The sequence below is a fragment of the Pyrenophora tritici-repentis genome, chromosome 4, assembly GCF_003171515.1.
Source record: "Pyrenophora tritici-repentis strain M4 chromosome 4, whole genome shotgun sequence".
NCBI lineage: Eukaryota > Fungi > Ascomycota > Dothideomycetes > Pleosporales > Pleosporaceae > Pyrenophora > Pyrenophora tritici-repentis.
In genome coordinates, this window is record NC_089393.1 from 226,268 (window position 1) to 253,611 (window position 27,344).

Here is a 27,344-nt window from a genome sequence, read left to right on the forward strand (position 1 = left end):
CGTCTGACTGATACTTCTTATCCCATGCCCTCAGCACACTTCGCGGTGAGGTGAAGGTGTCTTATCAGAATCCTACCGATGTGAGAATATGAGAAGGGTCCGGGCCGTACCCTAAGTAGTCATCCACACCGACACTATTTGCTGACTGCACTACCCCCTCGTCCATGAATCCTAGGCTGCTGCAGCCATCCGATAATGGGAGTCAGACTCACGAAACTGTCTGAACTTCACGCAAGCTTATCCGCGTGATGATGATGCTAGAAGACATGGTGGAGTCTCTTGGGGGGCCTCAAGTAGTGTTCTTAAACGGTCGAGACCCAAGAGCGAAGTCAGTGCTCGAACATCTATAGCTACAATCAAATTCTCCTGCTACATGGTATTAGTTCACTTTTGAATCTCTTTGAAAAGACTGCTTTGCCGAGAAAGCAAGATGCCTTCTGCAACTACGTCGATCGACGTCCCCATTGCAGTCGTCGGCCTGGCATGCCGTTTTCCTGGCGATGCTAGCTCCCCTTCGAAGTTTTGGGATATGCTCAAGAATGGCAGAGGTGAGTAACTCGAGTGCCTAGCCCCATATGAAGTTTCAAACATGCATCAGTTACAGTGAACTCACAAGATTGTAGATGCATACTCGCCTACCTCAAGCAGATGGAACTCGGACGCTTTTTACCACCCATTCAATGGCAAACTGAATTCACTCCCTACTAAAGGTGGACACTTCCTCAAAGAAGATCCTTATGTCTTCGACGCATCCTTTTTCAATATCACAGCAGCGGAAGCCATCGCTCTAGACCCTAAGCAGCGGATGGCTTTGGAAGTGGCATATGAAGCATTCGAGAACGCCAACATGCCACTTCAACAGGTTTCGGGTACCCAGACAGCCTGTTATATGGGATCTGGCGCAAGTGACTATCGAGGAGCAGTCGAGCGAGACTTCTTAAATAATCCCAAATACCATCTTCTAGGAACTGGTGATGAGATGATCTCGAACCGTATCTCTCATTTCTTCAATATCCACGGTCCTAGTGCTACAGTTCAAACAGCTTGCTCATCGAGTCTCATGGCCACTCATTTGGCATGTCAAAGCTTGAAATCAGGGGAATCGGAGATGGCCGTCACCGGTGGCGTTAGCCTGATGCTCACTCCCGACTTCACGACACATCTCAACAACCTCACGTTCCTGAATCCTCAGGGTCGATCGAAAGCTTTTGACGAGAGTGCCGGCGGATACGGTCGCGGTGAGGGCTGTGGAATCATCATTTTGAAGCGCTTGGACAAGGCTATCCAAGATGGTGACAGCATTCGGGCCGTGATTCGTGCGACTGGTGCCAACTCAGATGGCTTTACACAAGGAAGTAAGTAAAGATGGCTCTATTCAACTGAAGGGAGTTATGTTGAAGCGGAATGCATGACTTGTATACTTTACAAGCTACTAATATTCTCACGCAGTCACAATGCCGTCCTTTGAAGCACAGGCAGCACTCATCAAATATGTGTACGAGTCCAACGGACTGGACTACAATTCGGCTCAATATGTTGAGGCACACGTGAGTCAGCCATGTGATATGCACAATGCTGACTATCGCTAATCATAACGTTAGGGCACTGGTACCAAGGTCGGCGATCCGATTGAGACAAGGGCGATATACAGCACCATTGGAAAGGGTTCGTCAAAATCACGGAAGCTTTACGTAGGAAGTGTCAAACCAAATGTAAGTGTAGAATGGTGTTGCGATTATCCTTCTCCACGCCACTAACTTATAATCAGATCGGCCATCTCGAATCAGCTGCTGGTGTATCTGGAATCATCAAAGGCATTCTCGCCATGGAGCATAACCTCATCCCACCAAACGTCCATTTCACCAAGGGTAACCCGAATATTCCTTTCGACGAGTGGAATGTCGCAGTGCCCTTAAAGCCGACACCTTGGCCTGTTTCCCAGACCAAGCGCATGAGTGTTAGCGGTTTCGGCATGGGCGGCACGAATGGCCATGCAGTTATTGAATCATTCAATTCGAGTCGCCTGGCAGATGTACCCGTAAAGCTTGGGGACTTTACCAAATTTCAGAAGGCTCGCAACAAGAAACGACTCTTTGTCTTCAGCAGTCACGACCAGGCCGGCTTTAAGCGCAATGCTGATGCTTTGGCCCATCATATAGATGATCTTGGTTCTGCATCATCAAGCTCCGAATTCCTGGCGAATTTGGCCCATACACTTTCAGGAGCCAAGTCCAGTCTGTCATGGCGGGCAACCTGTCTCACAGAGAACACCACCGAGCTTCGCGATTACCTATACACTAAACCAGGCGATAATGCTTCCCGAGAAGCCAGCAGTAGGCACACCGCCCCTCGGATTGGATTTGTTTTCACGGGCCAAGGTGCTCAGTGGGCTCGTATGGGTGTGGAAATGCTCGACCGCCAGGTGTTTAGGGATTCAGTTGAACAATCGGCAACTTACCTCCGAGATATGGGATGTCTCTGGGACCCTATTGCTGAGCTTGAAAAGGCCCAAGTCGACTCTCGCCTAAGCCACCCTGAGATCAGCCAACCCATATGCTCTGTGCTACAGATCGCCCTGGTCGATGAACTACAGTCGTGGGGGGTTGTACCATCCCGAGTAGTCGGCCATTCCAGTGGTGAGATCGCCGCAGCATACAGCATTGGAGCGCTGAGCCACCGAGATGCGATTGCCGCAGCTTATTTCAGAGGAATCGCTGCTACTAAGCTTCAAACAGACGCACCAGATCTCAAGGGTGGGATGATGGCTGTTGGCTGTTCGCGAGACGAGGCAGATGGTGTGATCGAGCAATCAAAGCTCAGTGGCACAGCTGTTGTGGCCTGTGTCAACTCGCCTTCTAGCGTCACACTATCTGGGGACATGGATGCCCTTGAGCAGCTCCGAGCTATATTCGATGAGCGCAAGGTTTTTGCTCGACGCTTGAAGGTTGAGATGGCGTACCACAGCCGGCACATGAATCGCGTGTTTGGTAGCTACTCTGCATCCATCGCCGACCTTGAGCCCATAACGCAGGACGACACCGACGAAGAAGGCGACGTAAAAATCCAGGCAATGATATCTAGCGTTACTGGCCAAGAAGTTGCTCCAGAACTTCTAGGACCATACTATTGGGTTCGCAACCTGGTTTCGCCTGTACTTTTTTCCGACGCGGTCAAAGAGCTCGTCAGCCCAGCTGATCAAGATGCAAACGACAATAGTATCAGCACTGTGGATTTGCTAATCGAAGTTGGTCCACACAGCGCTCTTAGCGGGCCTGTGGAGCAGATATTGGATCACTACGGCATCAAAAATGTGGGATACAAGTCAATGCTCATCCGAGGACGCAATGCATTGGACACTAGCCTTGAACTCGCATCGGAGTTGTACCTCGATGGTGTTCCTCTTGATATCTCCCAGGTCAATGGAGATCTGAAGGTCCGTCGACTAACAGACCTTCCTCCCTATCAGTGGAACCATTCAAAGATCTTTCGCCATGAGACCCGCATTCAGAGGGAGCTAATGACGCGCCAATTTCCGCCCAGAAGTCTTATCGGAGCTCAGGTACCGATGATGGATGAGAGCCAGCATGTCTGGCGCAACTTCCTGAGACTTTCTGACGAGCCTTGGCTTCGAGGTCATAAGATTGGCAGTACTGTATTGTTGCCTGCAGCTGGGTTGGTCAGTATGGCAATTGAAGCCGCACGGCAATTGGTGGAGCCAGGAAAGAAGGCTCGATCTCTCCGTTTTCGCGAGGTGTGCTTCTCCGCTGCCATGGCACTTTCTGAAGATGTGGCTACCGAGGTAATCTTGCACATGCGGCCGCATCTTCTTGCTACTTCAGGATCCACTCCGTCTTCATGGTGGGAGTTTACCATCTCCTCATGCGTTGGCACCAGCCAGTTGCGCGACAATTGTCAGGGTCTGGTCACCATAGACTATGCGGATACCACCAGTGAGCAGATGGCGAAGGAGGACGCCAACTTCGAAGAGTCTATAATCTCAGAATATCACCGTGTTCACAAGGAGTGCCCAGACACCTATTCCAAAGAAGATTTCTATGGACAATTCGAAAAGATTAGTTGGGAATACGGCGAGGCTTTCCAAGGCGCTGAAAATGTCCATCTTGGTGACGGCGAATCAACATACGATGTTAGGCTAGTCGACATAGGCGAGACTTCTAGTAAAGGCCAGACTGATCGTCCATTCCTCATCCACGCAGGCACGCTCGACTCTATCCTGCAAGGCTGTCTCGGTAGTACGTACAAGAATGGGAGGTTCGAGAAGGATAAGCCCGCCTTGCCTACATTCATCGGCGAGATGGAGATCTCTCTGGACATGCCTGGAGACATCGGATACGTTATGCCGGGACTTTGTAAATCGAAAAGGCATGGCTTCAAAGAGCTATCGTCGGACATCAACACTTTCGACACTAGTCTTTCTAAAGTTGTTCTATCTGTTGTTGACTTCCGAATTTCGGAGCTCGAGAATGACACGGATGCCCAGGATACCGAGCAGCTTGAAGTAGATCCCGCGGAGATTACATCTGTCATTCGTTGGAAATCTTCTCTTGCGATTGCAACTCAAGAAGAACTCCAAAAGTTGGTGTTGGCTTCTGCACCCGAAGCTAGGGTTCGTGAGGTAATTCGCCATCTCCTAACCCCTACTCCGTGCCATTTTCGCGGAGGCAATAAGCAGGCTTTATGTTTCACCGAATGTAGCTAACATATACTGCAGCTTGTTCTTTTGTACATTCACAACAATCCTTCAGCGACTGTGATCGAGCTTACTCCAAACATTGAGCCACCGAACCATACAGTTATGTCAGAGCTGCCTAGCGGAACTATCCAGTCCAGCCATGTCCATTACGCTGCTATATGCGCTGAGACTTCACTCGAGGGTAACAGCGCCAATGCACACTTGAGTGGAATTCCGTTCTATCTAGGTGAATTGGATGATCCCATGCCTGGAGGTGTCACTCCAGCGGATCTCCTGATCGTTCCCCAGGCGTTCAGCGATTGCGAAAACATGGAAAAACTGTTGGATCGTTTGGTGACCCTTGGAAAACCGGATGCGGCCTTGTTACTTGAGCCAAAGAAGGATTTTGATCAGCTTACATCAATTCTGAAGGCCAAAGAGTTTCAGTGTGTCTTGAATGTTGAAAATTCGGTCGCGCTATTCAAAAGGCAGGTTTCGCAGCCTACCAATGGCTCGACCAACTGCACTTCAGCCAAATGCGACTTTACTATAGTTGAATCATTGGCACCTACCCAAGACTCTAAGGCCTTCTCTCATGCTTTGAGAGCTACCCTTGAAGACCAAGGCTATACCGCATCCGTTGCCACTTGGACTGAAATGAGTGCTTGCACTGAGACAGAGCTCGAAGGCAAAACTCATATTTCACTACTGGAACTCGATATGCCGATGCTATCTTCACTTTCAGAGCCCGACTTCCATAACTTTCGCAAGTTGGTGCTGAGCAGCAAGCGCCTGTTGTGGGTCAATGCCGGCGATGATCCATCCATGGGCGTCATCGACGGTATCCGAAGAACTATGTGGAGTGAGGTAGCGGGCATCGATTTCCAAGTCTTGCACCTCAGTGGTTTGAAAGCGGCTTTACATTTCGGTCCATCACTCGTTAGTCGTATTCTCACAACCGAAGCTCAAGACGATGAGTATCGGGAACGCAATGGTATGCTCGAGGTTGCCCGTATCTACAACAGTCCCAAAGGCAATGCGGACGTCCGCCATTGTCTCGAAGATTCCGTCCGTGTGCAACGGTTAGCAGACCAGGTCAAACCGTTGACACTGACGATAGGCAAGCCGGGTCTTTTGGACACACTGACATTCATCGAGGACGACCGCACGAAGACTGCACTCGGAGAGATGGAAATTGAAGTGGATATCAAAGCGACGGGCATCAAGTAAGACAGTCCCACTACTTGCACCAATTGCTTTCTAACATTTCCACCAGCTTCAAAGATATCATGGCAGCCATGGGACTAGTCGGCGTGTCTGTGATCGGCCATGAAGCTAGCGGTATCGTCACTGCAACCGGTAGCGCTGCAGCCTCACGCTTCAAGCCTGGCGATCGAGTGACGCTTCTCTGGGAGGGCATGCATACGACTAAGATCCAGATCGACCATCGCCTCGCCGTACACATTCCCGATTCCATGTCTTTCGAAGAAGCCGCTGCATTGCCCATGGTGCACGTCACTGCTTACCACGCCCTCATCAACATTGCCAAACTGCGCCGTGGCCAATCCATCCTCATCCACGCGGCTGCTGGTGGTGTTGGCCAAGCTGCACTGCAACTGGCTGCCTACTTGGGACTGACGGTTTACGTGACCGTTGGAAGTGACGACAAGCGCCGCCTACTGATGGACAAGTACAACATACCCGACGCCCACATCTTCTATTCCCGCGATGCCAGCTTCTTGAAGGCTATCAAGCGTGTGACCGGCGGCCGCGGCGTCGATTGCGTGCTCAATTCTCTTTCTGGGGAACTGCTTCGTGTTTCCTGGGCATGCCTTGCGCCCTTTGGCACGTTTGTTGAGATTGGGCTGCGCGATATCACAAACAACATGCGTCTTGACATGCGCCCATTTAGCCAGAGCACGACCTTTGCCTTTATCAACATTGCCAATTTCTTCTGCGCTGAGGGCCTCGACACGCTGGGCAACATTATTTCAGACACCTTTGCTCTCGTCCATCGAGGTGTTCTGCGCTCAGCCTACCCCTTGACTGTATACCCTGTTTCGGAGTTGGGGACTGCTTTCCGCACTATGCAACAGGGTAAGCATCGTGGTAAGCTTGTGCTCTCGTTCGAAGAGAACGCTCAGGCGCCAGTGCTCTGCAAGTCCAAAGACGCACTTCGACTCAACCCCGATGCCACGTATCTTTTCGTTGGCGGTCTGGGCGGCCTTGGTCGTAGTCTGGCGCGGGAGTTCATAGCCTGTGGAGCACGTCATATTGCATTCGTATCCCGGTCTGGTAATGCCGGCGAGAAGGCCAAAGCTACAATAGACGATCTCACTGCGCTCGGTGCCGTAGTCAAGGCTTATCAAGCAGATATCACGGACGAGGATGCTTTCCTCTCTACCATGCAGCAGTGTGCTGCCGATCTTCCACCCATCGCGGGTGTGCTCCAAATGGCCATGCTGTTGCGCGATTCGCTTTTCGAGAAGATGTCTTACGAAGACTGGACCGGACCCACGCGGCCCAAGATTCAAGGGACGCTCAATCTACACCATTACTTCTCTGACACCCGCCCACTCGACTTTTTCCTCATTTGCTCTTCTATCTCCGGCATTTTCGGCAATACAGGACAGACCGCGTACGCCGCTGGGAATACCTTCCAAGATGCATTCGCACAACACCGCCGCAACCAAGGTCTTAAGGCCGTTGCGATTAATCTAGGCATCATGCGCGATGTCGGCGTCCTGGCCGAGCAGGGTAGCACGGGCAAACTCGCTCTTTGGGAAGCTGCTCTCGGCATTCGAGAAAAGCCATTCCATGCCCTGATGAAGAGCATCATCAACCGTGAGTGCAAGGGAGAGGCAAGTCCTACTCAGATATGTACCGGACTCGGGACCGCAGATGTGATGAAGAATTTCGGGTTGGAACTTCCAGAGCATTTCTCCGACCCGCGATTCGGCCCGCTCAACGTCTTGAGTATAGACGCAACTTCTTCCACCAACACAGATGGTTCCTCTGTTGCATCATCGCCTTCTGCACGTCTCACTACTGCATCCACTTTCCACGAGGCTGTGTCTATCATCACGGACGCGCTAGTCCACAAGACGGCGGAAATCTTGCTCATGCCTGTTTCCGAAGTGGACCCCAGTCGGCCCATGTACCGTTATGGAGTCGATTCATTGGTGGCTCTGGAGGTGCGCAATTGGATCACGAGGGAGCTGCAGGCAAATATGGCGCTGCTGGAGATTTTGGCCGCAGTGCCTATGGGTGAATTTGCAGAGAAGATCGCGGGGAAGAGTAAGTTGGTGATGATGGGAGACGCGGGGAAATGATTGGGTAGGGGATTTTGACCATGGAGTTTCATGTTTTGAAAAAGGCGACGCAGGTATTTGTAGATGCTTTTAAGACACATAGATGTAACCTTGAAGATGATATTTCGCCATGTGAAGCCTGCAACATGTTTGGTTGAATGTGAATGTATTATTAAGTCTACCGTTACTTACCATATGGTGAAGTGGCTATATACCCCAAGGCCGGTCCACTAGCATGTCACGTGCTGTCATGTGACAAAGCCTGTGTTTAGATGATAGCCTCTCTGTTGATCTTGCCTTGCATGCCCATCATGATGAACTGTGCGGTGACTAGATGGTGGTACACTACAAGAGGTACACCGCGTTTCAAATTTCGTGCGTAATTTGAATATTTTTGCACAAATAGTGCAGAGGTATGTATAGTTGCAAGAAACCCTGTGCTTATGGAATGTTTAGTTTGGGCAAAGAGAGGAGTTCGCTGTGCATCATTAGTTATATGAGGGCGGAGGAGGCACTCGTCGGAACAGAAATAGAAAGAACTTGATAGAAAGATTGTTTGGGTTGGTAAGATAATCAAACTAATTCCTGAACGACTATGCACAAACATGTAGAACATCTAACGCCAATTCTTCGGGTATGATCGATCATCATTGCCCAAGATCTGTGTCACTTCTCATTATGCTCTCGAAAAACGCCATGTCCACTCCTTGAAACGCCCAGTCCTCACTTCCCGCAGCTAGCTCTGGAAAATCACCCTGCCATGGTGCGGCGAGTGACGAAGAAAAATACGTTTCGGAGAGATTGGCTAGGTTTCCTCCATATTGTTGGTGTTCTTGTTGCTGCTGTTGGTGTTGCTGGCGCGTGAAAGCAGCCGAAGAATCGGGAAGAGTTGCCGTGGGCGTGGTCTGAGATGAGATGTTGTTAAGAGAAAGAGCAGGGGATGGCGTGTCAGGATGGGAAATGGAGCTCAAGTGTGTTGATGAGGGGAGACGGACTCGGGAATCAATATGTATCGGATCGGAGTTGGTGTTGGTGTTGGTGGCTAGGAATCGATCCAGCTGCAGCGGAGCTGTCCCATGCATGGTAGCAGTCGCTGCAGCTTGGCTTTCGGTCAAGGTATCTCGTCCGATGCGAATAATCCCAAAGTATGGAATTTGAACGCTGACTACGCCGTCCTCTTCTCGTGTCGAACCATCTTGTTGCACAACCTCATTGCCCGCCCCACTCACGCTCACTCGTGTATCGCCGGCCTCTATCTCTATCGCCAGTAACTTCCTCAGCAAATCTGCACTCTGAGCACTCAGTGCGTCAGAATTTAGTTTGTTAACCTCATGCATGTTCTCCTGGACTTGCTCGATCATGGCACGATCGCTCAAATATTGGTGCGCGAGCGGATTATCCGCTCCAGCTCGATGACAGTCCAAGTGTGCAAGAAGCAGCGCCATAGCCGCCATGAGTGCAATAAAATCGACGGTACGGCAGCTGTAGGCGATGCGGTTGAAGTTACGCAGTGTGATGTAGCGCGACAGGACTTCACGCGACGCATTTACGCACGTCATCCGCGAGTAGTCGTGTTTACTCTCAGCAGACGACACGCGCAACATGTATGTCAGATGCAGCTGTATAAGCAGGTTGTAGTGGAATATCTGCGCAAGAAGACGCCGCATGTCCCAAAAATGAGTTTGTAGATCGGCAGAGACAGTGTTGAACTTGGGTGGCAGCCACCACTTGCTTGCGAGGCCACGAGCGGCTTTTTGCAGCTCCAAATCGATTTCGCGGGTGATGGCAAGATGTTGAGCACTGGGACTGCATTCATTACGCTCCAGAATACGAGACATCAGTGCGCAGTGCCTGCGCTCGAGACGACCCATTGGGGTATCGTTGGCAAGGCAAGTTTCGGAGGCCATGTTGCGGTCGGTGCATCCTTGCGGTATGCCCAGGAGAAGACACAGGTGTCGGTCTAAGGTGACGATGCGGAGCCACATCAGTTGTGGGTAATGCTCCGTCTTAGGATCAAGTACCTTGTACTGCGATTGGCTGTTGGATCGATGGAGACCCATCAATTGTGCGATACTCATCGCTCTTCGGCCCGCGACCCAGCTTCTTCGAAGGTTTCCAATGTTTGCTTGGTACAAACTCTCCATCATGATACACTCAAGACTTTCTATACTGCCCAAAAGCTGGTCGTTGGTCGTCACGTGGTGGATTGCGATATCAACTAAACGTTCCATGATGACGCGTGGGGGCTCAGAAAGAACTTTGATTTCTTTGTGAAGATCGGGGTGGAGGTGCTGCAAGAACGTCGCAAGCTGGAGCATGTGCCTCGCGATCAGAACAGGATGTACATGTGATTCTGGGATGGCAAGCAGGCTATCAGGAGTCTTGAGACCGTTTCGAAAGAGAGTGTCGTATGGCATGGTTAAGAGCTCGTGGGCAAGTATGGAAGAGTGACGACTGGCTTTGCAGATGCGCTCCGTATCTTCCCGTGACGGTAGTGACTCATGCAGATACCTGGAAAGCCTCTCATGTTGCATTTGAAATGTTGATGCCTCATTGTTGCTCCTGACCGTAGAAGATTGCTGCATGTGCGGTCAGTAACCGTCATATACTAGGATGATGGGAGAGATGTAGGACGTACATCTGAGGACTTGCGAGAGGGGAAGTATCGTGAAGGCTCAGAGTCTACTGAAACAGGTGTGAGAACGCTACTGTCGGCTCTTCTCCCATCGTCACTAGGAGTCGCAATGGGCCTCGGGGTGTTGAGAGACGCGCCATCGTTGCCACTGTGCGCAATATGGGTGTCGTCCACCACAAACTCCTGGCTGATGCATGGAGAGCCACGCTGTCTGCATCCATTGCAGGAAGTACTGGCAATATGCGGATCGAAAATGCACTTCATCTTCCTCCGCTTGCATTCCCAACAGCTGTGGGTGCCTTTGCGGACCTTTCTCCGCTTAGCGTTCGAGAAGGTGTCATGTGACGGTGTAGCACGTGGAGACGACATTGGGTCTACTAGCCGATGGGTTTGGAACTCTGTTCCAGCTGTAAAAGAAACGGTGAGTTGAGACGGCGGAAAGACGTTCACAATCGCAGCGGCCGGCGGTCGAAAGATATCAGCATCACGGCGGAAGCGGAGGAAGCGCCCTTTGTCCGCCGCGCGGGCGAAAAATGCCAAGAAACGCGTGGGGGTTCGGCCGTAACTAGCGCCTGGGGCTTAACCATCTCGGTAGTTAGTGACGGCAGACGGCCCGGGGATCGACGGGTGCGGCGTGGTTCGTTCAGCGACTCACCAAGCCTCGCAACTTCATCGCATTCTCTCCACTCACACGTAACCCAAACTATATGTTTTGTTTACCAACCAGCACAACACCAAATTCTTCTATGATTCATTCCTGCTGCCAGCAAACTTGAGGCCTTGAGTAACAGGTTTTCGATAACGTGATCAGCGCGCCTTGACTCGGAGAACTGGCCCATCGTATCCACATGCTAGGGGTTCTCTTCGATCGCAAATCTGATGCGTCGATGTCATCATTGGAGGACTTTTGGATGCGGTAGTTCTCCACGAACAGAAGGATTCAAGACCACCGCCAAAACCCCTGTCTTTCTTTGTAATATCTTGGTTGAGGAAACCCCCCAAGGAGTCCAAGCATGATTACCCTCATTTCTAAGACGGGTCGATAGCCGCCACTATGCCCTATCTTCCCATACGAGCCTCTCCCGGTGTCTGATGTGAAAAGGAAACTTGCTGGTTCAGAATTGCCGCCAATAGACGACTTCGCACGCAATCAAGGCCCCCCTTATGAATCAAGGCGCCCTTATCAGTATGTAGGTATCGGATCATCACAGCGGAACTGTTTTGTTGGATTATCATTGCCTCCGTGGAGATAGTAGTAATCACGTCCACATGTTGAACTCATAGGCCTTGGTGAGGTGCAGAGGTTCGGGCCATTTCCCCAAAAGGCTGTTCATCAGACTAGTTCCACGCAGGACGACCAGGGAGATAAGAATGGAAAAGCTCGGTAGAACTCTCGTCAAAATCATGTAATCGATGGTTCTTCAGTTTGATACGCCAAGGATGGGTATCGTGGTACTGTAGAAGAGATAACAATCTTCGCGCGCACACGAAAGAATTCATCCCCTGTGCCCCTCGCACACAGTCCGCAACAATCAATTAAGTGGGTCCTAGAAGGTTCAGATTGGATTGATTGATTACCGCTTTAAGCCTAGTAGTTACCTATAGGAGTTTAAGCCCTACCTAGATAGGTAAGTGGGTCTAGGAGAGTGACCGGATTGAATTGATTGTTGCGGAGTCTACCCTCGCAGACTCAAAATGGCAGGAAGACCGACTCAAGCTGATATCAGCCGCAGTACGTACATATCAGCCGCAGTACGTACAAGGAACAAAGGATGCAGTGAGCACATCCACATGCTCGGCAGTCAGCACAGCCAACATGAAATTCCGTCAGCACTATCCCCCACATGTTGCATCCAGTTCCTCAATTCGGTGATATGCAGAGCTGAGAAAGATAACTTCCTTGGCTCATCATGGGATGACATGTTCACTACTCGTTTAGGTTTCATCATGCGTTGCGATACTGGCAGAGTGAGCTTATATATGTTCTCAGCAGTTACAGAGCCGTCTGTTTTCGCAAGATTGTCTGATGCCTTATAGACGATCGTTGATTTCAATACTTAGCCACCATGAAAACCAGCCATCAAACAGTTCTTCTCTTTGGAGATGTCACGGATTCATGGGTTGAGGGCATCGATCATGTCTATATGCAGGCTGCAACAAAGCCATGGCTTCAGTCGTTCTTGGACAATCTCTTTTCCGCCATCAAGACAGAAACCAAAGCTATGGACCGAGTCCTGCAAGAAAGTTGTAAGGGTTGCTCCAGTCTTCAAGAGTTGGCCGAGAGATATCGACACACCGGAGATGAGTTTGGTATGGCGCATGCCATGCTGATCTATGCGGTCCGAGCTGTGGTTCTCCTAGAGTGAGACCCCTGCCCATCTTCAACTATAATTCCTCCATATACTGACTATTTGCAGGGCTGTAAATCGGGAGCCGCATATACTTGACTCAAGCCGACCTAGGCCCGAGATTATCGGTATCTCCGGAGGCCTTTTCAGTGCCGCGGTGATGTCAATCTCGACCAACTTCGAAACTCTTTATGCAGCATGCATCGAGGCTGGTCGTATATGGTCAAGACTCTGCAATCTTACCTTGGTAAGATCAAGGGCCATGGAGGAGCGCCCCGGTACTTGGGGCTGGGCCATTCTCGGTATCTCAGCAGCAGAGCTGGGTGAAACCCTGGAACAGTTTCAAAGTTCCATGGTAAGTTCCATATACTCGGATGAAATTACTCTAGAAGCTGATCAGAAAATTCACAGGGCATTCCTTCCTCCAAGAGAGCAAAGGTCGGAGTCCTCGGAGATCGATGGAGTACGATCATAGGGCCTCCTTCTGTTATAGAGCTTGCCTTGAGCGAATGTCCTAGTTTGAAGAATCTTCCAAAGAATGAGCTCAACATCCATGCTCTTCAACATACCTTGAGCATCTCAGAGGCTGATATCGACTACATCGTTGGACATTCCCCGCTACTAGAGACACCCCTACGTCCTGGCTACAGGATACATGGATTGGATGACGATTCTCCGGAAGCAAGCTACCCAGAATGGAGACATCTCCTGAGCGCTTCAGCATACCAGACCTTATCACGGCCTCTGGACATCACTCAGGCTGTCAGCAATCTGGACGCCGCTCTGGAAGCATCACAGCATATTGATGCCAAGATCATCGGTCCTAGTAGCCACACAACATATCTTGCCAAGGTCCTACAGACCGCGGGAAGGGGGGTGTCTATCCAGAACGATTTATCTACAAGCCCACAAACTTCAGGTACAAGTAACGGTATCGCCATTGTCGGCATGGCAGGCAAGGGACCAGGCAGCGATGACCTCGAAGAATTCTGGAATGTCATATTAAAAGGTCTCGATCTACATGAAGAAGTCCCATCCGATCGATTCAACTTGGAAGAATACTATTCGCCCAAGCATCCACCAGCCGGCCCAGGCAAATGTACCATGACCTGCCGTCACGGGTGCTTCATGAATAATCCTGGACACTTCGACTCCAAGTTCTTCCATATATCGCCCAGAGAAGCTATGCTCATGGACCCTACTCATCGATTGTTCTTGATGAACGCATATGAGGCCCTCGAGATGGCGGGATATTCAGATGGTCAAACCAAGAGTACCGATCCGACGAGGATTGCAACCTTCTTTGGCCAATGCAACGACGATTGGCATGTGGTTGGTCATCGCGCTCTGGGATGCGATGCCTACACTCTGCAGGCTGTTCAGCGTGCCTTCGGGCCAGGTCGACTTGCTTTCCAATTCAACTGGGAGGGACCGACGTATGCGCTTGACTCTGCTTGTGCAGCCACAAGTTCCTGCATTCATCTTGCTTGCATGAGCTTGATCACAAGAGACATAGATATGGCTGTGTCAGGGGCTGCAAACGTGTTGTCGACTCCTCATTCTTTCACCAGCCTGAGCAGATCAGGGGTCTTATCTGATTCGGGTAACTGTAAGACTTATCGGAACGATGCGGATGGTTACTGCCGTGCCGACTTTTCAGGTGCCGTGGTTCTGAAAAGGCTCGATGATGCTATTGCCCAGAATGACAACATTTTGGCTGTCATCTCTTCCTCGGCCAGGAACCATTCTGGAAACTCTACATCCATCACAACATCTGATGCTGCTGCCCAGGAACGATTGTTTCACAAGGTCTTGCGAAATGCACGCGTCACGCCCGAAGATATCTCATACGTCGAGATGCACGGTACAGGGACCCAAGTCGGCGATAAAGCAGAGATAGGGGCGGTTTCCAGTGTCTTCTCGAAAAGAAGTGATGGCAGACCTCTGCCTGTGGGAGCTATCAAGGCAAATATAGGTCACAGTGAAGCGGTGAGTATAACTTAAACCTATTTCTCATCATTGCAGATGCTGATATGATTCAAACCAAGGCAGCAGGAATGTCCTCACTACTTAAGAGCATTCTCATGTTCCAAAACAACACGATACCACCACAGGCAGGAATGCCTCACACTCTCAATCCCAATTTCCCCCCTTTACATGAAATCAACATCAAAATCCCCTCCGAGCCTCTCGAATTCAAGGCATCAGGCAACAAGCCTAGACGAATACTTCTCAACAACTTTGATGCATCGGTGAGTCATATTTTGTGTCTGCTATCTGCTACAATGACACTGACCATCCGAATTACAGGGCGGCAACTCATGCCTACTACTGGAGGACTACACGGATACGAAGGAAAGAAACGCCGATGTTAGGTCCGCCCATACCATTGTTACGTCAGCGAGAACACAGTTGTCGCACGTTCTCAACAAGAAGAGGCTTCTGAAATGGCTTCGATCGAATCCCAACACGCGCATCGAAGACCTGGCGTACACAACTACTGCGAGAAGGATGCATCATCCCATCAGATCGGCGATTACTGCATCAACTACTCCAGAGGTCATTTCAAAACTTGAAACCGAAATCGAACGCAAAGATAGCTCTTCAGGGCAGCATGCTTCCCCTGTTGTATTCGTCTTCACTGGGCAGGGATCCCATTATGGAGGTATGGGTGCCGAGCTGTATCGCTCAAGTTCCATCTTCCGTGAGAGAGTCGACCTATGTGCCTCCATCTGTGCTGGAAATGACTTCCCTCTCTTCTTGGACATCATCACCGATGAAACAGTCAATGTGTCTACAAAGAATGCAGCTCAGGTACAACTCGCTGTATTAACTTTGGAAATGGCCCTCACCCATTTCTGGCGATCAGCTGGAATTGAGCCTACCATGGTAATGGGACACAGTCTTGGAGAGTATGCCGCCCTACACGCCGCTGGTGTTCTGTCTTTGGCAGACGCTTTGTATCTCATTGGCCATCGCGCTCTTCTACTCTTGGAGCAATGCGAACCCGACTCCTGTTCTATGCTGTCAGTATCCATGCCAGTGGACAAAGTTCGGAACCACGTTACAAAGATACGTTCCTCTTCCTGTAATGTTGCTTGCATCAACAGCTCTACCTCTACTGTTGTTAGTGGTACTGCCGAAGATCTTGCAGAGTTCCAATCGAGCATTACAGCGCAAGACACAAAGGTTCGTGCGAAGACATTACCTCTCCCATATGCCTTCCATTCTTTCCAGATGGATCCAATACTGGAGGACTACTCTCGCATTGCGGCAGGTGTGACTTATTCAGCACCCAAGATCCCAGTGGCTTCAACTTTGCTTGGATCTGTCATTGAAAGAGAGGGGATTTTCACCCAGGAGTACATGGTCCAGCAGACACGCCAAGCGGTCGACTTTGTTGGTGGCCTTGTCGCTGTAAAGTCAAAGTTGGCTGACCCACTTTGGCTTGAAGTCGGGCCTGCACCAGTCTGCATATCTTTCGTGCGAGATACCCTTTCCGCTCCAGCTTCCAAGATGATGCATAGTTTTCAGCCAAAGACTAGCAACTGGATGTCCTTGTCGAAAACTCTCGCGGCCATGTACACTAGTGGTGTTGACATCGACTGGCTCGCACTCCATGCGCCATACGAAAGCAACCTCAAGTTGTTGACACTTCCTTCCTACGCATGGGACACGAAAAATTTCTGGATAACTCATACCGACAGGGTCACAGAAGTAGTTTCCGAACAGTCCCCGGTTACCTCATCCGAACCAAGCATCTCTACCTGTGCTCAGTATCTTGTCTCCAAGTCATCTTCTCCAAAAATACGGGTCACGCTTCGGGCTTCAATTTCCGACCCGGGATTTGTGGGACTTATGGATGGCCACAAAATGCAAGGTGTTGGACTATGTTCTGGAAGCGTCTTCTGCGAAGCTGCTTTTGCAGCGACTAAGTATGCCCTCGAATACAGTGGAAGGAAGAACGTAACACAGCCCTGGTTGACTCTCCACGACCCTGAGCTTCTTTTGCCCCTTACGAAGAAGCTAGTGGGCCCTGACGGCGATCTCGTCACTACAGCTGTAATGGACAGCCCCTCTGCCGAGACGATTTCTGTTACATTCAAAGCTACATCTGCAAGTACATCACATGATCTCGGTAATTGCGTAGTCAAAGTTCGCGACCCTACCAGAAGTCAGGTTGAATGGGACCGAATATCGTACTTCATCAAAGCCAGGATGGACGAGACGATCAAAAATGCCAAAGAAGGACAGGGTCATAGAATGCAACCAGAGGTCTTCTATGCGCTTTTCGGCAACGCCGTTGAGTTTTCGCCGGAGTTCCAAGGTATCAACGAGGCCTACATTGCGAAAGATTTCCAGGAGGCTGCAGCAATAGTCACTCTTCCACATGATCCTAGCGGTACTAGATTCACATTCTCACCTTATTGGGGTGAGGCTCTTGTGCATTTAGCCGGCTTCACGGTAAATGGCAACCCGGGCAAATCTCCCAAGACCACGTTCATCGTCATGGGTTTCGCGAGTGTCGAGCAGACGGCCCCCCTGGTTCCCGGGAAGCAGTATATGACATACACTCGTATCTCGAAGTGGGTCAAGGACACAGCATACTGCGACGCGATTGTCTTTGATCCCGAATCTTCCAAGATCATCTTACAGTGTATCGATCTTCGTTACCAAGAGCTTCCCCGGGCTACCTGGAAGCATATACTCGAGGGACCACATGGGACTCCCATGGCACACGCACACAAACCTCCTGTCAGAGACATCAGGAGGGACGCTGAAACAAGAGAGTTGCAACAACCCACTCCAGCCACAGTGCCAGTACAACAAAAGACAATAAATGAGCCCCAACAGCAGGAGGAAGAATCTGCTGCGGACGCAGGGCTATTCGATGCAATCTTGGACAGCATTTCGAAAGCCACAGGTACCGATCCCTCTGAAATCACGGACGACACAATGATAGCCGATCTCGGCGTTGACTCCATCATGGCCATCGAAGTTGTCGCCACTGTAAAGGCTAACTCAGGGGTTGATTTGCCCGCTGCATTCGTCTTCGAGTATCCTACTATCGGTGATCTTCGGAAAGAATTTGGAGCGAACAAGCCCACGGCTGAAAAGCCGAAATTCAGCACAGCCCCCTCTAGTGCTGGGTCTTCCATCCCGTCAAGCCCCAATTCATTGGCTCACCCGATGTCTGAAGCGGCTTCTTCGCTCTCTCTTACTTCGACATCTCTTAGTGACAGGGACGAGTTGTTGCCCCTCGAACGCCAGAGAAAAACCAAGAGAGAACAGAAGCAACCGGTCAAGATAGATGATGACACATCACCGGAGCCCGTCGTCCGAATCACGCTCCTGCAAGGCCGTCCCAGCTCCAAAAGAATTCCGTTCTATATGATGGCTGACGGTACAGGAACGATTGCAACGTATATCCACCTGCCGTCCTTCAAGTCAAAAATGCCTGTATACGGCATCGACTCGCCATTCCTCCGCTGCCCGAAGAGATTGACCAAAGAAGTTGGCATTGAAGGGGTAGCAAGACTCATCGTTGATGCGCTCATCAGAGCACAGCCCGAGGGTCCGCTCATGATTGGAGGTTATTCGGCCGGCTCCATCGTTGCATACGAGGTTTGTCGCCAACTGGGCAAAGCCGGCCGCAAGGTGGATGGTCTGCTGCTGATGGACATGTGCTGTCCACGATCCAGTCTCTTGGATGAAGACAAGATGAACTCGGACGACGATGCCAGCTACGCCATTTTCGAAACCGCGGTTGCAAAAGATGGGCTCTGGAGCGCCTCCGATACCACCCAACTGCATTTCCGCGCCTATCATGTCGCCATGCACGCCTACCACCCGCCGTACATGACGGAACAGGAAAGACCGGCTCGCACGGCTGTCATCTGGGCTGAGAAGGGCATGGTCAATCGCGTGGTTGGCAATGAGAAGCTGATGAAGATGTTGGTGGACCAAGGTATCCCGACGACATCGTATCCTGGTTACATGGAAGACCCCAAGCTAGGTTGCTTCGCCTGCTTGATGCCAGACCGTAAGAAGGCTGACCTTGGGCCGAATGGTTGGGAGAAGTATACTGCTGGTGAGGTTTTGGCGCTTTCGGTGCCTGGAGACCATCTCGATCTGCCCATGCCTGGCCATGTCCACTTGCTTCATGCTCAGATGGAGAAGGCATTTGCTTATATTGAGGAATAGGATGACATTAGTGGAGTCGTGTATAGTAACTTGGAGTGGGATTTCGTAGACTAAATTGATCTATTTTCCGGAATGCTTCTATGTAGACGATAATAGATGTTCTGTTTAGTACATGCTTATCCGGCGCTTAGAGGTATCGAGTCTTCGTGTATACTAGTGATTAAACATAATTTTGGAAGAGAGCTCTCTGTCAACTGTTGTACTGTAGTATAAGCATCAGTCGAGCTAAAACGAAATTCGTTCAACTTACGGTTTACATAGACAACTTTAGCCTGATTAGCTCACTTTGACTCTGGTATAATCGACCCCTGTCCAAGACAGCACGTGAATTGCGTCCTCATCTATGACAGCACAAGTATCGATTATACAACTAACGCATTCGTTTCAATCCACTTCAAAGCAGCAATTACGCCATTAGGTGCTATCTCAGGTCTTTCGGTAATTTTCAGGTCTTTTGTGTAGGCTTGGAGCAGTTGATAAGACGCCAAGTGCTCGCCATGGGGCACGTCTTGGGCCAAAACCGTGCGTATGAACACCCATAGCGACTCATGTTCAGACCGTAGAGTTATTGCATATTTAACCACCTCTTGTACCACCTCTTGCTTCAGCGGCAGAGATTCTATCCTGGCCAGCAGGTACATCAGGAAGGACCATCCGGATATATCGCTTGGGTGTTTACAGCACCAGATCCTAACGCGACGAGCATAATCTTCAAGTATATCGGGGCTTTCAATCTTCTCAGAGAGTCTACGAGCATATTGCCAAGCATGGTAGTTCTTAGGATGCTGCTCTCCAGACTTGCATACAGCATCTAGCTCCCTACGCCAAAAGGCTGACTTGTCATCATTCAATGCGTTCTGTAGCTCGATGGCCATGAGAGAGTCTACAACCTTGCAACGATGGTACCACAGAGTCGGAGACTTGGATTGGCGATGAAGTGGAGATGTGAGAATGCTGTTCAGGAAACAAAGTTCTTGCTGTAGTGCCTTGTGATGCGGAGTTCCACTTTGGTGACCATGATCGGCTTCCAATCGACTGAGTACTCGTTTGCGGAAGTTTGCGGGCGTGATGTGCTCTGGGTCGAAGAGAAGCATTATCTTTGTCGCTTGTAAAGTTCCAGCTACAACTGAGGGATCAGTACTCTGACTATTCTCGAAGAATCGTTGGCGAGCTTCTACGTAAGCCAAAACGAGTATCTTTTTCGGAACACCGAGACTCAGCCCATCTTGCATCAAGATACCGTCCGGCGGTTGTATGGCAGGAGGTAAGATCTCAATCTCGATAGTCTCATCCTCATGCTCCTGGAGGTACTTGCCCAAACACGTATATGCTACTTTTTGCAGATGCGTTGTCTGGTCATGTTCGGATGTCATTTTGAAGGTGATGGATGGGTAGTGGGGAAAGTAATGTGGTAGGGCAAGGGGTAACGAAAAGACGTTCCAAGGTTGCGCACGACCCACTAGCGCGCATGCAGCTGCCAAATTCACCATATGACATAACGCCTCCGCCCACTTCAACACAACACCATGCGATGAGAGCACCTGACATCGTAGCTCTCCCTCACGGTCCGCAACCATGCCTTCCCTCCTTCTGGTAGTCTTCATTCTGCAGTTATTGCTCCACATCATTAACACGGTGGGCGCAAACACGGTCAACGAGCTGGTAAGCCCCGCATTCTATTGTGACCACCTAAGAAGCACCTGCTGACTTGCGCCAGCTATGGGTCCTCTACAATAAGCTGCCAACCCCGACATCCGGATCCGCGCAGAGATGCCAGGTTCTGAAGCAGGACATTGTCCGGTTGAAGCGCGAACTTGGGAACACGTCGCCACAGGATAATTTCTCCAAATGGGCAAAGCTGGACAGACAACATAACAAGGCTATGGCGGAATATCAGAAGCTGGGTATGCAAGTCCCTGCCCCTAACCAACTTGCACGGGTTGTGTTATACGCATCTGCTAACGCACTTGCCTCTAGATGGCTCCCTCCGCTCTCACCAGGCCACGTTTACATCTGCCGTCTCGACAGTTCGCTGGCTCGGCACTCAAGGTCTTCGCTTCGTCCTCCAGTTCTGGTTCTCCAGGTCGCCCATGTTTTGGATGCCTGCAGGCTGGGTCCCATACTACGTCGAGTGGATATTGAGCTTCCCGCGCGCGCCGTTGGGGAGTGTGAGCATCAACGTGTGGGGTATTGCATGCGCGAGTATCATTTCGCTGGCAGCAGAGGCAACAGCAGCTATATGGGTACTTGTCACGCACAAGCCGACACCCATGGCTGCTGAGAAACAGCGCGAGAAGCAAGAGGCTATGGCCTTTAGTGCCAACCAAAAGCCCGCGGAGAAGGAGTTGTAATAGCGTAGCGCGCAGAGCTTCCATGCAATGATACCACATAAATAAAGTATTGAACATTGAGCTCCATCTGCACAGCACAAGGCAGGGGGCTAAATAAACTATGTCTCCCAACAAAAGACGCAAAGTCGTCGTGGCTTTCGCTCAGACACTGCAACACGAGTGGGATGATCTTGGCAGATCGTTTGGCTTCTTCTTGGCTACAAATTGAACTCGTGATCGTGGAAGAGTGCGAATCACCGAGTCTTCGAAAGAGCCATCCTGAGATATCTACAATAATTCCCGCAAAGGCACAGACAGAAGGCGATACGGTACTGAGCAGTCAACCATAAAACTGCGCGTTTGCACCGCACGCGGGCGCATGCTCGTGTGGAGGAGATTTGTGTTGTCGGATGCTGATGCGAAAAGATTGGAAAGAAGAAAAGTAACAAAGACGCGCTAACTGTATCCGGGCCGATGATGTTCCGAAAGGCGCTTCCCGCTTGCAGATTACTCCAACGACCGCGTTTACAACACCAGATTTGCGCATTCTGCATGAAACAGGTTGCCAAGACGGTATTACCCATGGATGCCTACTGTTTGTTCTACGTTATATTGCGCAAACGCTTTTGCATGACGAAGCTAATCTTGTGGACTCTCATTTGCGCCGTAGAAACTTTCTGTGGTAGGGATGTGTGTTGCACTAGTTGGTGCACGTAGCCACCACAACAGGCCTAAAGTATGTCTAAGATTGATGTTGCTTCTTCTTTATTGACTTGCAAGTGAATGCTCAACGCATATTTACTTTGTAAACTTACGTATAGTAGGGTATAGGTATGATGCTCTCATCATGATTTCATCCAAACTACGCTTCCAGCAAGTGCGAGAGATTTTATAGGTTCAACACTTGCTCGCGTGGTCAAGCGTACCTAGGGACGAAGACTTGGCAACCCCCAAGATTGATTGTATCATGCGAGGACGACACCGTCATGCTTACAGTTTATAAATGAATCTTACTACAAGGCTGCGTGCCGTATTGGCACTGCTTGTACATGTCTCGAGAGGCGAATCTCACCCTAAGTTCCAAGTTCGCTAGGCAAGGCTGTCACGGGTGCATGTCAGTCGTCAGACCGGCCCAGGTTCTAACGGGATAGCGGAAGCTTCTCGGGTAAGAGTTGACACATTGACAGTCCGTCCTCAACAGCCGAGGGAACAACAACAGCCGTTGGAGGCATGCTGACGCGCGGCCGAGTTCTGTAACCACGGGACTTTAAGATTGCTGCGACCACTCCTTGTCTATAATCAGCTGAGTTTCGGGGTGGTATGCTTTGGACGGCGAAGACACAGCCTATGATACTTCCCTAGCAACGCCGTTGACGGCTCTCCGCGGCAGTCCTGACTCTGGGGAGATCGTATTCTACAAAGGATGTCCCGGCTTCTCGTAGGGTAACGGCACATGGGACGCCCCTCGGTGCTACTTCGTATCCAGTCGTTCGCAGCTGCTGTGCACCGTGCAGGAAATTCCCCGAGTCTGCACAGTCACAGTCACAATCAGGCCCTTTGTCACTCCTTTTCCATCTCTGGGAAGCGTTGAAGAGATGGTGTTTGGCAGCCAGTGCGACATTCCCGTCTTACTGGACATTTTTCTCGCCATTCCCCGTATCCGCATGAATGGTTTAAGTTTGGCCGGTCCGAAGACGGTTCAGAACCCATTAAAGGAATCATATCCAGCAAATTGGGTCGCTTATAGTGTGCAGTGATCGCACGCAGGCAATCTTGTCCCTGCCCTGCGGACGGGAAGGCTGACTGGCGGTTGAATAGAGTTCAGGAGACGTCTGGAAACGCGAGGAGAAACACACAATCGGCTAGTTGCTCGTCTCCGATTGCCTGTTGGTGGTGTGTGCCCCTAATGGGTGCAGAAACGACGGCATGTCCGACAGCGATGATGTCTCTGCAAGTTTTGGGTTGGGCAGCTGTGCCACCCAGGCCATGTAGGAAATCGATGCAGCTACCCCGCAAAGCCCCAGCGTAGCCCAAAGCCACCAAGCACACTTGCGAAGATCCAGCCGTGGCAGTTGACTCGAAGCGGACAAAACATCGGGACATGAGACAGCCTCACTGACAGGCCGTGCAGTGTTTGCCAACAAGCGCCCAAAGCGAGGGTCGGGGTTCGGTGAGATTGGACCGGACAAGCGCTGTGACGAAATGGCGTCCTTCTCCACACGGTTCATAGATCCCCCTCCCAATGGCGATCCAAGGATTCCTGCACCAGCAAAAGTCCGCCTTATTCGTGGACAAGTCGCGCATTTCGCAATGCAAACTCCACTTGGATCGACGCACCTGGCTTGTCCGGTTTTTCTGGGGTTGCTGGTCCCTTCACCGCATCTCGCGTAGCCCTGCATCGACTCTGTTTCCAACCCGTCCGCCTCTTGCAATCGCTCTGTTGCTCACCTGTCCTCTGTCGCTTTCGCAAATCTCACGAGCACCGCCAAATTCCCATCTCGTCGACGAGGCAGCCGCCTGATAATGCCGTGGCCCAAATACCGGCTTCCCAGACGTCCGCGACCGCGATAGGACCCCGTGCAACTGTTCCACTTGAGCGCCTTCTCTATGGCAGTGGTGTCTACTCTCTAATCCAGCGCACGACATGGCGACAACCGACTTCACTGGCGATTTTCCGACCAGAGGGCCAGTGGTACTGGGCGTCTCGGCCAGTACGCTAGCGCTATGTTCGGTATTCGTTGGTTTTCGTCTGATTTCCAGATTCTTAGTGGTCCGGAGACCAGGATGGGACGACTATACCATGCTTCTCGCCTGGGTGCTGGCTTTTGGCGCTTCCTTTTCCATATGCTACGGAACGACAAAAGGCTTGGGACGAAAGCAGGAAAACATACCGTTGGAGTGGCAGGCACAGATGAAGCAGTCGTCCTACGCTTTCTCGGTACTCTATGTATGTTGAAGGTCCGCAAAACTCAAGTCAATGTACTGAGACCTCACAGAACCCAGCTTTAATGGCAACCAAGACGTCGATACTGCTTTTCTATCTCACCCTATCCACGACTCACAAAGTCTTTCGCTGGGCCACCATCGCAACCCTTGTCGTCGTCAATGTTGGCGGACTGGCCCTGACCATTCTGAACATGCTCCAATGTAATCCTCTCAGTGCTGCATGGGCTTCGCCTGTCCCCGATTCAGCGCATTGCACAAACATCGTCACCATATACCTATCTTCGGCGCCTCTTAACATCATCAGCGATCTGGCCATCTTGTTTCTACCAATGCCCATACTTACTAGCATGCGGCTACCAAAGAAGCAGAAAATTATTCTGGTTGTCACCTTCGGGTTTGGTATATTTGTTGCAGTCGTCGATGTTGTACGCATCGCATATCTTCAAGCCGCTCAACGCAACACCCTCCAGGCAGCCCAGCAGCAGACGCACGAATCCGGCAACGACCAGCGAAACACCAACGACTTTGCGTGGTTCTCATCCTTGTCCTTCATGTGGAGCACTGTCGAAATCAACCTGGGTATCATGTGTGGTTGTGTTCCTGCGTTGAAGCCACTCGTTAGGAGATTTCTTCCTCACTGGATCATCGATCATACAATCCGGGATGCAACACGCACGAGCGATGAGACTCCTGTCCTGCATACCGAGATTCTTGACTCTCGGAGGCAATCAGATGTTTTGACACCCCCTGCATCTCCGTTCAGCAAACCTCCGCAAGCGCGTAGAAGCGGTGGCGATGCACCTATTGGTATGATGGATTTCTTGACCACACCGGACATGACTGAGCTCCCGCGGATACGGCCCATGAACACCAACGTTACCTACGCGACTACCGTGCGTACCCACCACCGCCCACCGTCGACTTTCTTCGACTTTGTCAACACGGGACAGAAGAAGAATATTACTTTACGCAGCAACCGCGAGTCTGTGTACCCTGTCATCATGGTCACCATCCTCTTCTTCGTCTGGGGCATTGCTTACGGTTTTCTCGACGCACTCAATTCACGATTCCAGGAAGTTGCTCAGACGAGCGATTGGCAAACCGTCGGCCAACATACTGCATATTTCGCAGGTTATGTCGTTGGACCCCTGACGTTTGGTAGGATTGTATTCAAGCGTTGGGGCTTCAAAGCCTGCTACATGGTTGGTCTGTCGGTCTACGCTTGCGGGTGTCTTGTCTTCTGGCCCTCGGCCGTACTCAACTCCTTTCCATCGTTCCTGATTTCCAACTTCATCACAGGTGCTGGACTATCGACACTGGAGCTCAGCGCAAATCCCTTTATAGCGCTTTGCGGACCGCCCGAGTATGCTGAGGCACGATTGACCCTGTCGCAGGCCATGCAAGCTATTGGCACTATCGTCTCCCCACTCTTGGCCAAGAAGGTCCTCTTCCCTGCCAATGCCGCGAGCCTGATAGACGTTCAATGGACGTACCTCGGCATATCTTTCTTCAACATCACCCTGGCCATAATTTACTTCTACGTACCGCTTCCTGAAGCCACCGACGAAGAGCTCGAAGCCGCAAGTCTACGAACTGTACCTATTGCCAGGCAAGCCACTGTCAACATCGGATCAAAACCCATCAAGGTCATCTGGATAAGCCTAGGCCTGGCAGTATTTTCGCAATTCTGCTACGTCGGAGGCCAGGAGTCCACGTCTACATCGTTCCAGGAATACATCAGCCGTGTCACGCCTGGTGTGGATCCTGTATCACAGCTAGCATACGGGCACACGGCATTCGCCGTATCCCGATTCCTGGCTGCTTTCATTGACATATGGGTCAAGCCGCGGTACAGTTTGCTGTTCTTCTACCTCGGAGCCATCGTCTTCAGCGCAGCGGCAATGCACACGACAGGCAACGCCGGCGCAGCAGTCATCACCATGGTCATGTTCTTCGAAGGCCCAATATTCCCCAAGATCTTCGCTCAAGGCATACGCGGCATGGGCAAGCACACCAAAGACGCCTCGGTACTAATCACAGCCGCCATCGGCGGCGGCGCCGTCTTCCCACCTATCATGTTCGCCGCCCTCAAGACAAACAACGCACAATATGCCTTTTGTGTCATCGTCGCTGCCTACACGCTCGGCTCCCTATACCCTGTCTACCTCAACCTACTCCCTGCAGCGCGTCGCCTCTCCGACCCCGTCCGCGACGAAAAAACGCGCCGCGAATCCGAAATGGAGCATCGCTGTCGCGGCTCCGCTACCGACAAGCTGCGCAAATGGAGTAAAGGCAAAAAGGGTCATCATTGGAATGACGCGTTGCCTTCGGTGGAGCACAGAGAAAGGCGGTCTTGGCCAGAGGGCCTTGCGCCAAGGAGCCATAATAGCATGGCTATTGAGGCTGTGCATACGCGCACGCCCAGCCCCGCCAGTTATGCCTCGAGTAGGACATGAAGGAACATTTGCGTGTTAGTAGTTAGCACAAACGCGTTGTTGCAGCGCATGAGTTTAATGATTATGTACCCCATGTATAGCGTGGGTTTTTTTGGCGTTTTTTTTTGGAGATGGGACATGATACCACGGGTACGTTTTGCATATCTTTTTATGGGCTATGTAGCTAGATACTGGGCCTATACAGGGTGGATTTCTTTGTATTATGGATGTATATGCTGGCTTGGATTTCTGATTTTCTCTCGTTTCGGTAGGAGGAGCAGGGAGGAGAGTATAGTAATAGATAGGTTAGGTAGATGTATGTAGTTTATGTAGTGACGGGTCGGGTATCGCATACCCAATAGATAAAGGGGTAGCCTTCCTAATCTAGGGTTAGGCTATCTGTATATCTATTGGGTGTGCGATAGGTCCTCGCTGGTTGCTT

The 27,344-nt window shown here is 50.9% G+C and overlaps 6 protein-coding genes across 6 annotated transcripts; 4 read left to right on the top strand and 2 right to left on the bottom strand.

Annotated features, from left to right (window-relative positions):
* Positions 1 to 430: 430 nt before the first annotated feature.
* On the top strand, positions 431 to 8,025 carry PtrM4_088530 (Polyketide synthase module protein; the record flags this gene model as incomplete). Its single annotated transcript, XM_066106844.1, has 7 exons — positions 431 to 548; positions 624 to 1,355; positions 1,450 to 1,547; positions 1,602 to 1,712; positions 1,769 to 4,636; positions 4,733 to 5,919; positions 5,970 to 8,025. The coding sequence occupies 7 exons, from the start codon at positions 431 to 433 to the stop codon at positions 8,023 to 8,025; spliced, it is 7,170 nt and encodes a 2,389-aa protein (XP_065962512.1).
* Positions 8,026 to 8,727: 702 nt separating this feature from the next.
* On the bottom strand, positions 8,728 to 11,008 carry PtrM4_088540 (C6 zinc finger domain containing protein; the record flags this gene model as incomplete). Its single annotated transcript, XM_066106845.1, has 3 exons — positions 8,728 to 8,730; positions 9,000 to 10,583; positions 10,643 to 11,008. 3 exons carry the CDS (start codon positions 11,006 to 11,008, stop codon positions 8,728 to 8,730), a joined length of 1,953 nt encoding a protein of 650 aa, XP_065962513.1.
* A 1,697-nt stretch (positions 11,009 to 12,705) lies between these two features.
* Positions 12,706 to 19,191, top strand: PtrM4_088550 (Polyketide synthase module protein; the record flags this gene model as incomplete). The annotated part of the gene is made up of 5 exons (XM_066106846.1): positions 12,706 to 13,001; positions 13,057 to 13,342; positions 13,399 to 14,976; positions 15,036 to 15,239; positions 15,298 to 19,191. The coding sequence occupies 5 exons, from the start codon at positions 12,706 to 12,708 to the stop codon at positions 19,189 to 19,191; spliced, it is 6,258 nt and encodes a 2,085-aa protein (XP_065962514.1).
* A 362-nt stretch (positions 19,192 to 19,553) lies between these two features.
* Positions 19,554 to 20,564, bottom strand: PtrM4_088560 (uncharacterized protein; the record flags this gene model as incomplete). The annotated part of the gene is made up of 1 exon (XM_001934682.1): positions 19,554 to 20,564. The coding sequence occupies one exon, from the start codon at positions 20,562 to 20,564 to the stop codon at positions 19,554 to 19,556; it is 1,011 nt and encodes a 336-aa protein (XP_001934717.1).
* A 202-nt stretch (positions 20,565 to 20,766) lies between these two features.
* On the top strand, positions 20,767 to 21,542 carry PtrM4_088570 (CHD5 domain containing protein; the record flags this gene model as incomplete). The annotated part of the gene is made up of 3 exons (XM_001934681.2): positions 20,767 to 20,853; positions 20,909 to 21,095; positions 21,169 to 21,542. 3 exons carry the CDS (start codon positions 20,767 to 20,769, stop codon positions 21,540 to 21,542), a joined length of 648 nt encoding a protein of 215 aa, XP_001934716.1.
* Positions 21,543 to 24,165: 2,623 nt separating this feature from the next.
* On the top strand, positions 24,166 to 26,923 carry PtrM4_088580 (FucP, Fucose permease; the record flags this gene model as incomplete). The annotated part of the gene is made up of 3 exons (XM_066106847.1): positions 24,166 to 24,232; positions 24,290 to 24,468; positions 24,518 to 26,923. The coding sequence occupies 3 exons, from the start codon at positions 24,166 to 24,168 to the stop codon at positions 26,921 to 26,923; spliced, it is 2,652 nt and encodes an 883-aa protein (XP_065962515.1).
* Between the last annotated feature and the right edge of the window lie 421 nt (positions 26,924 to 27,344).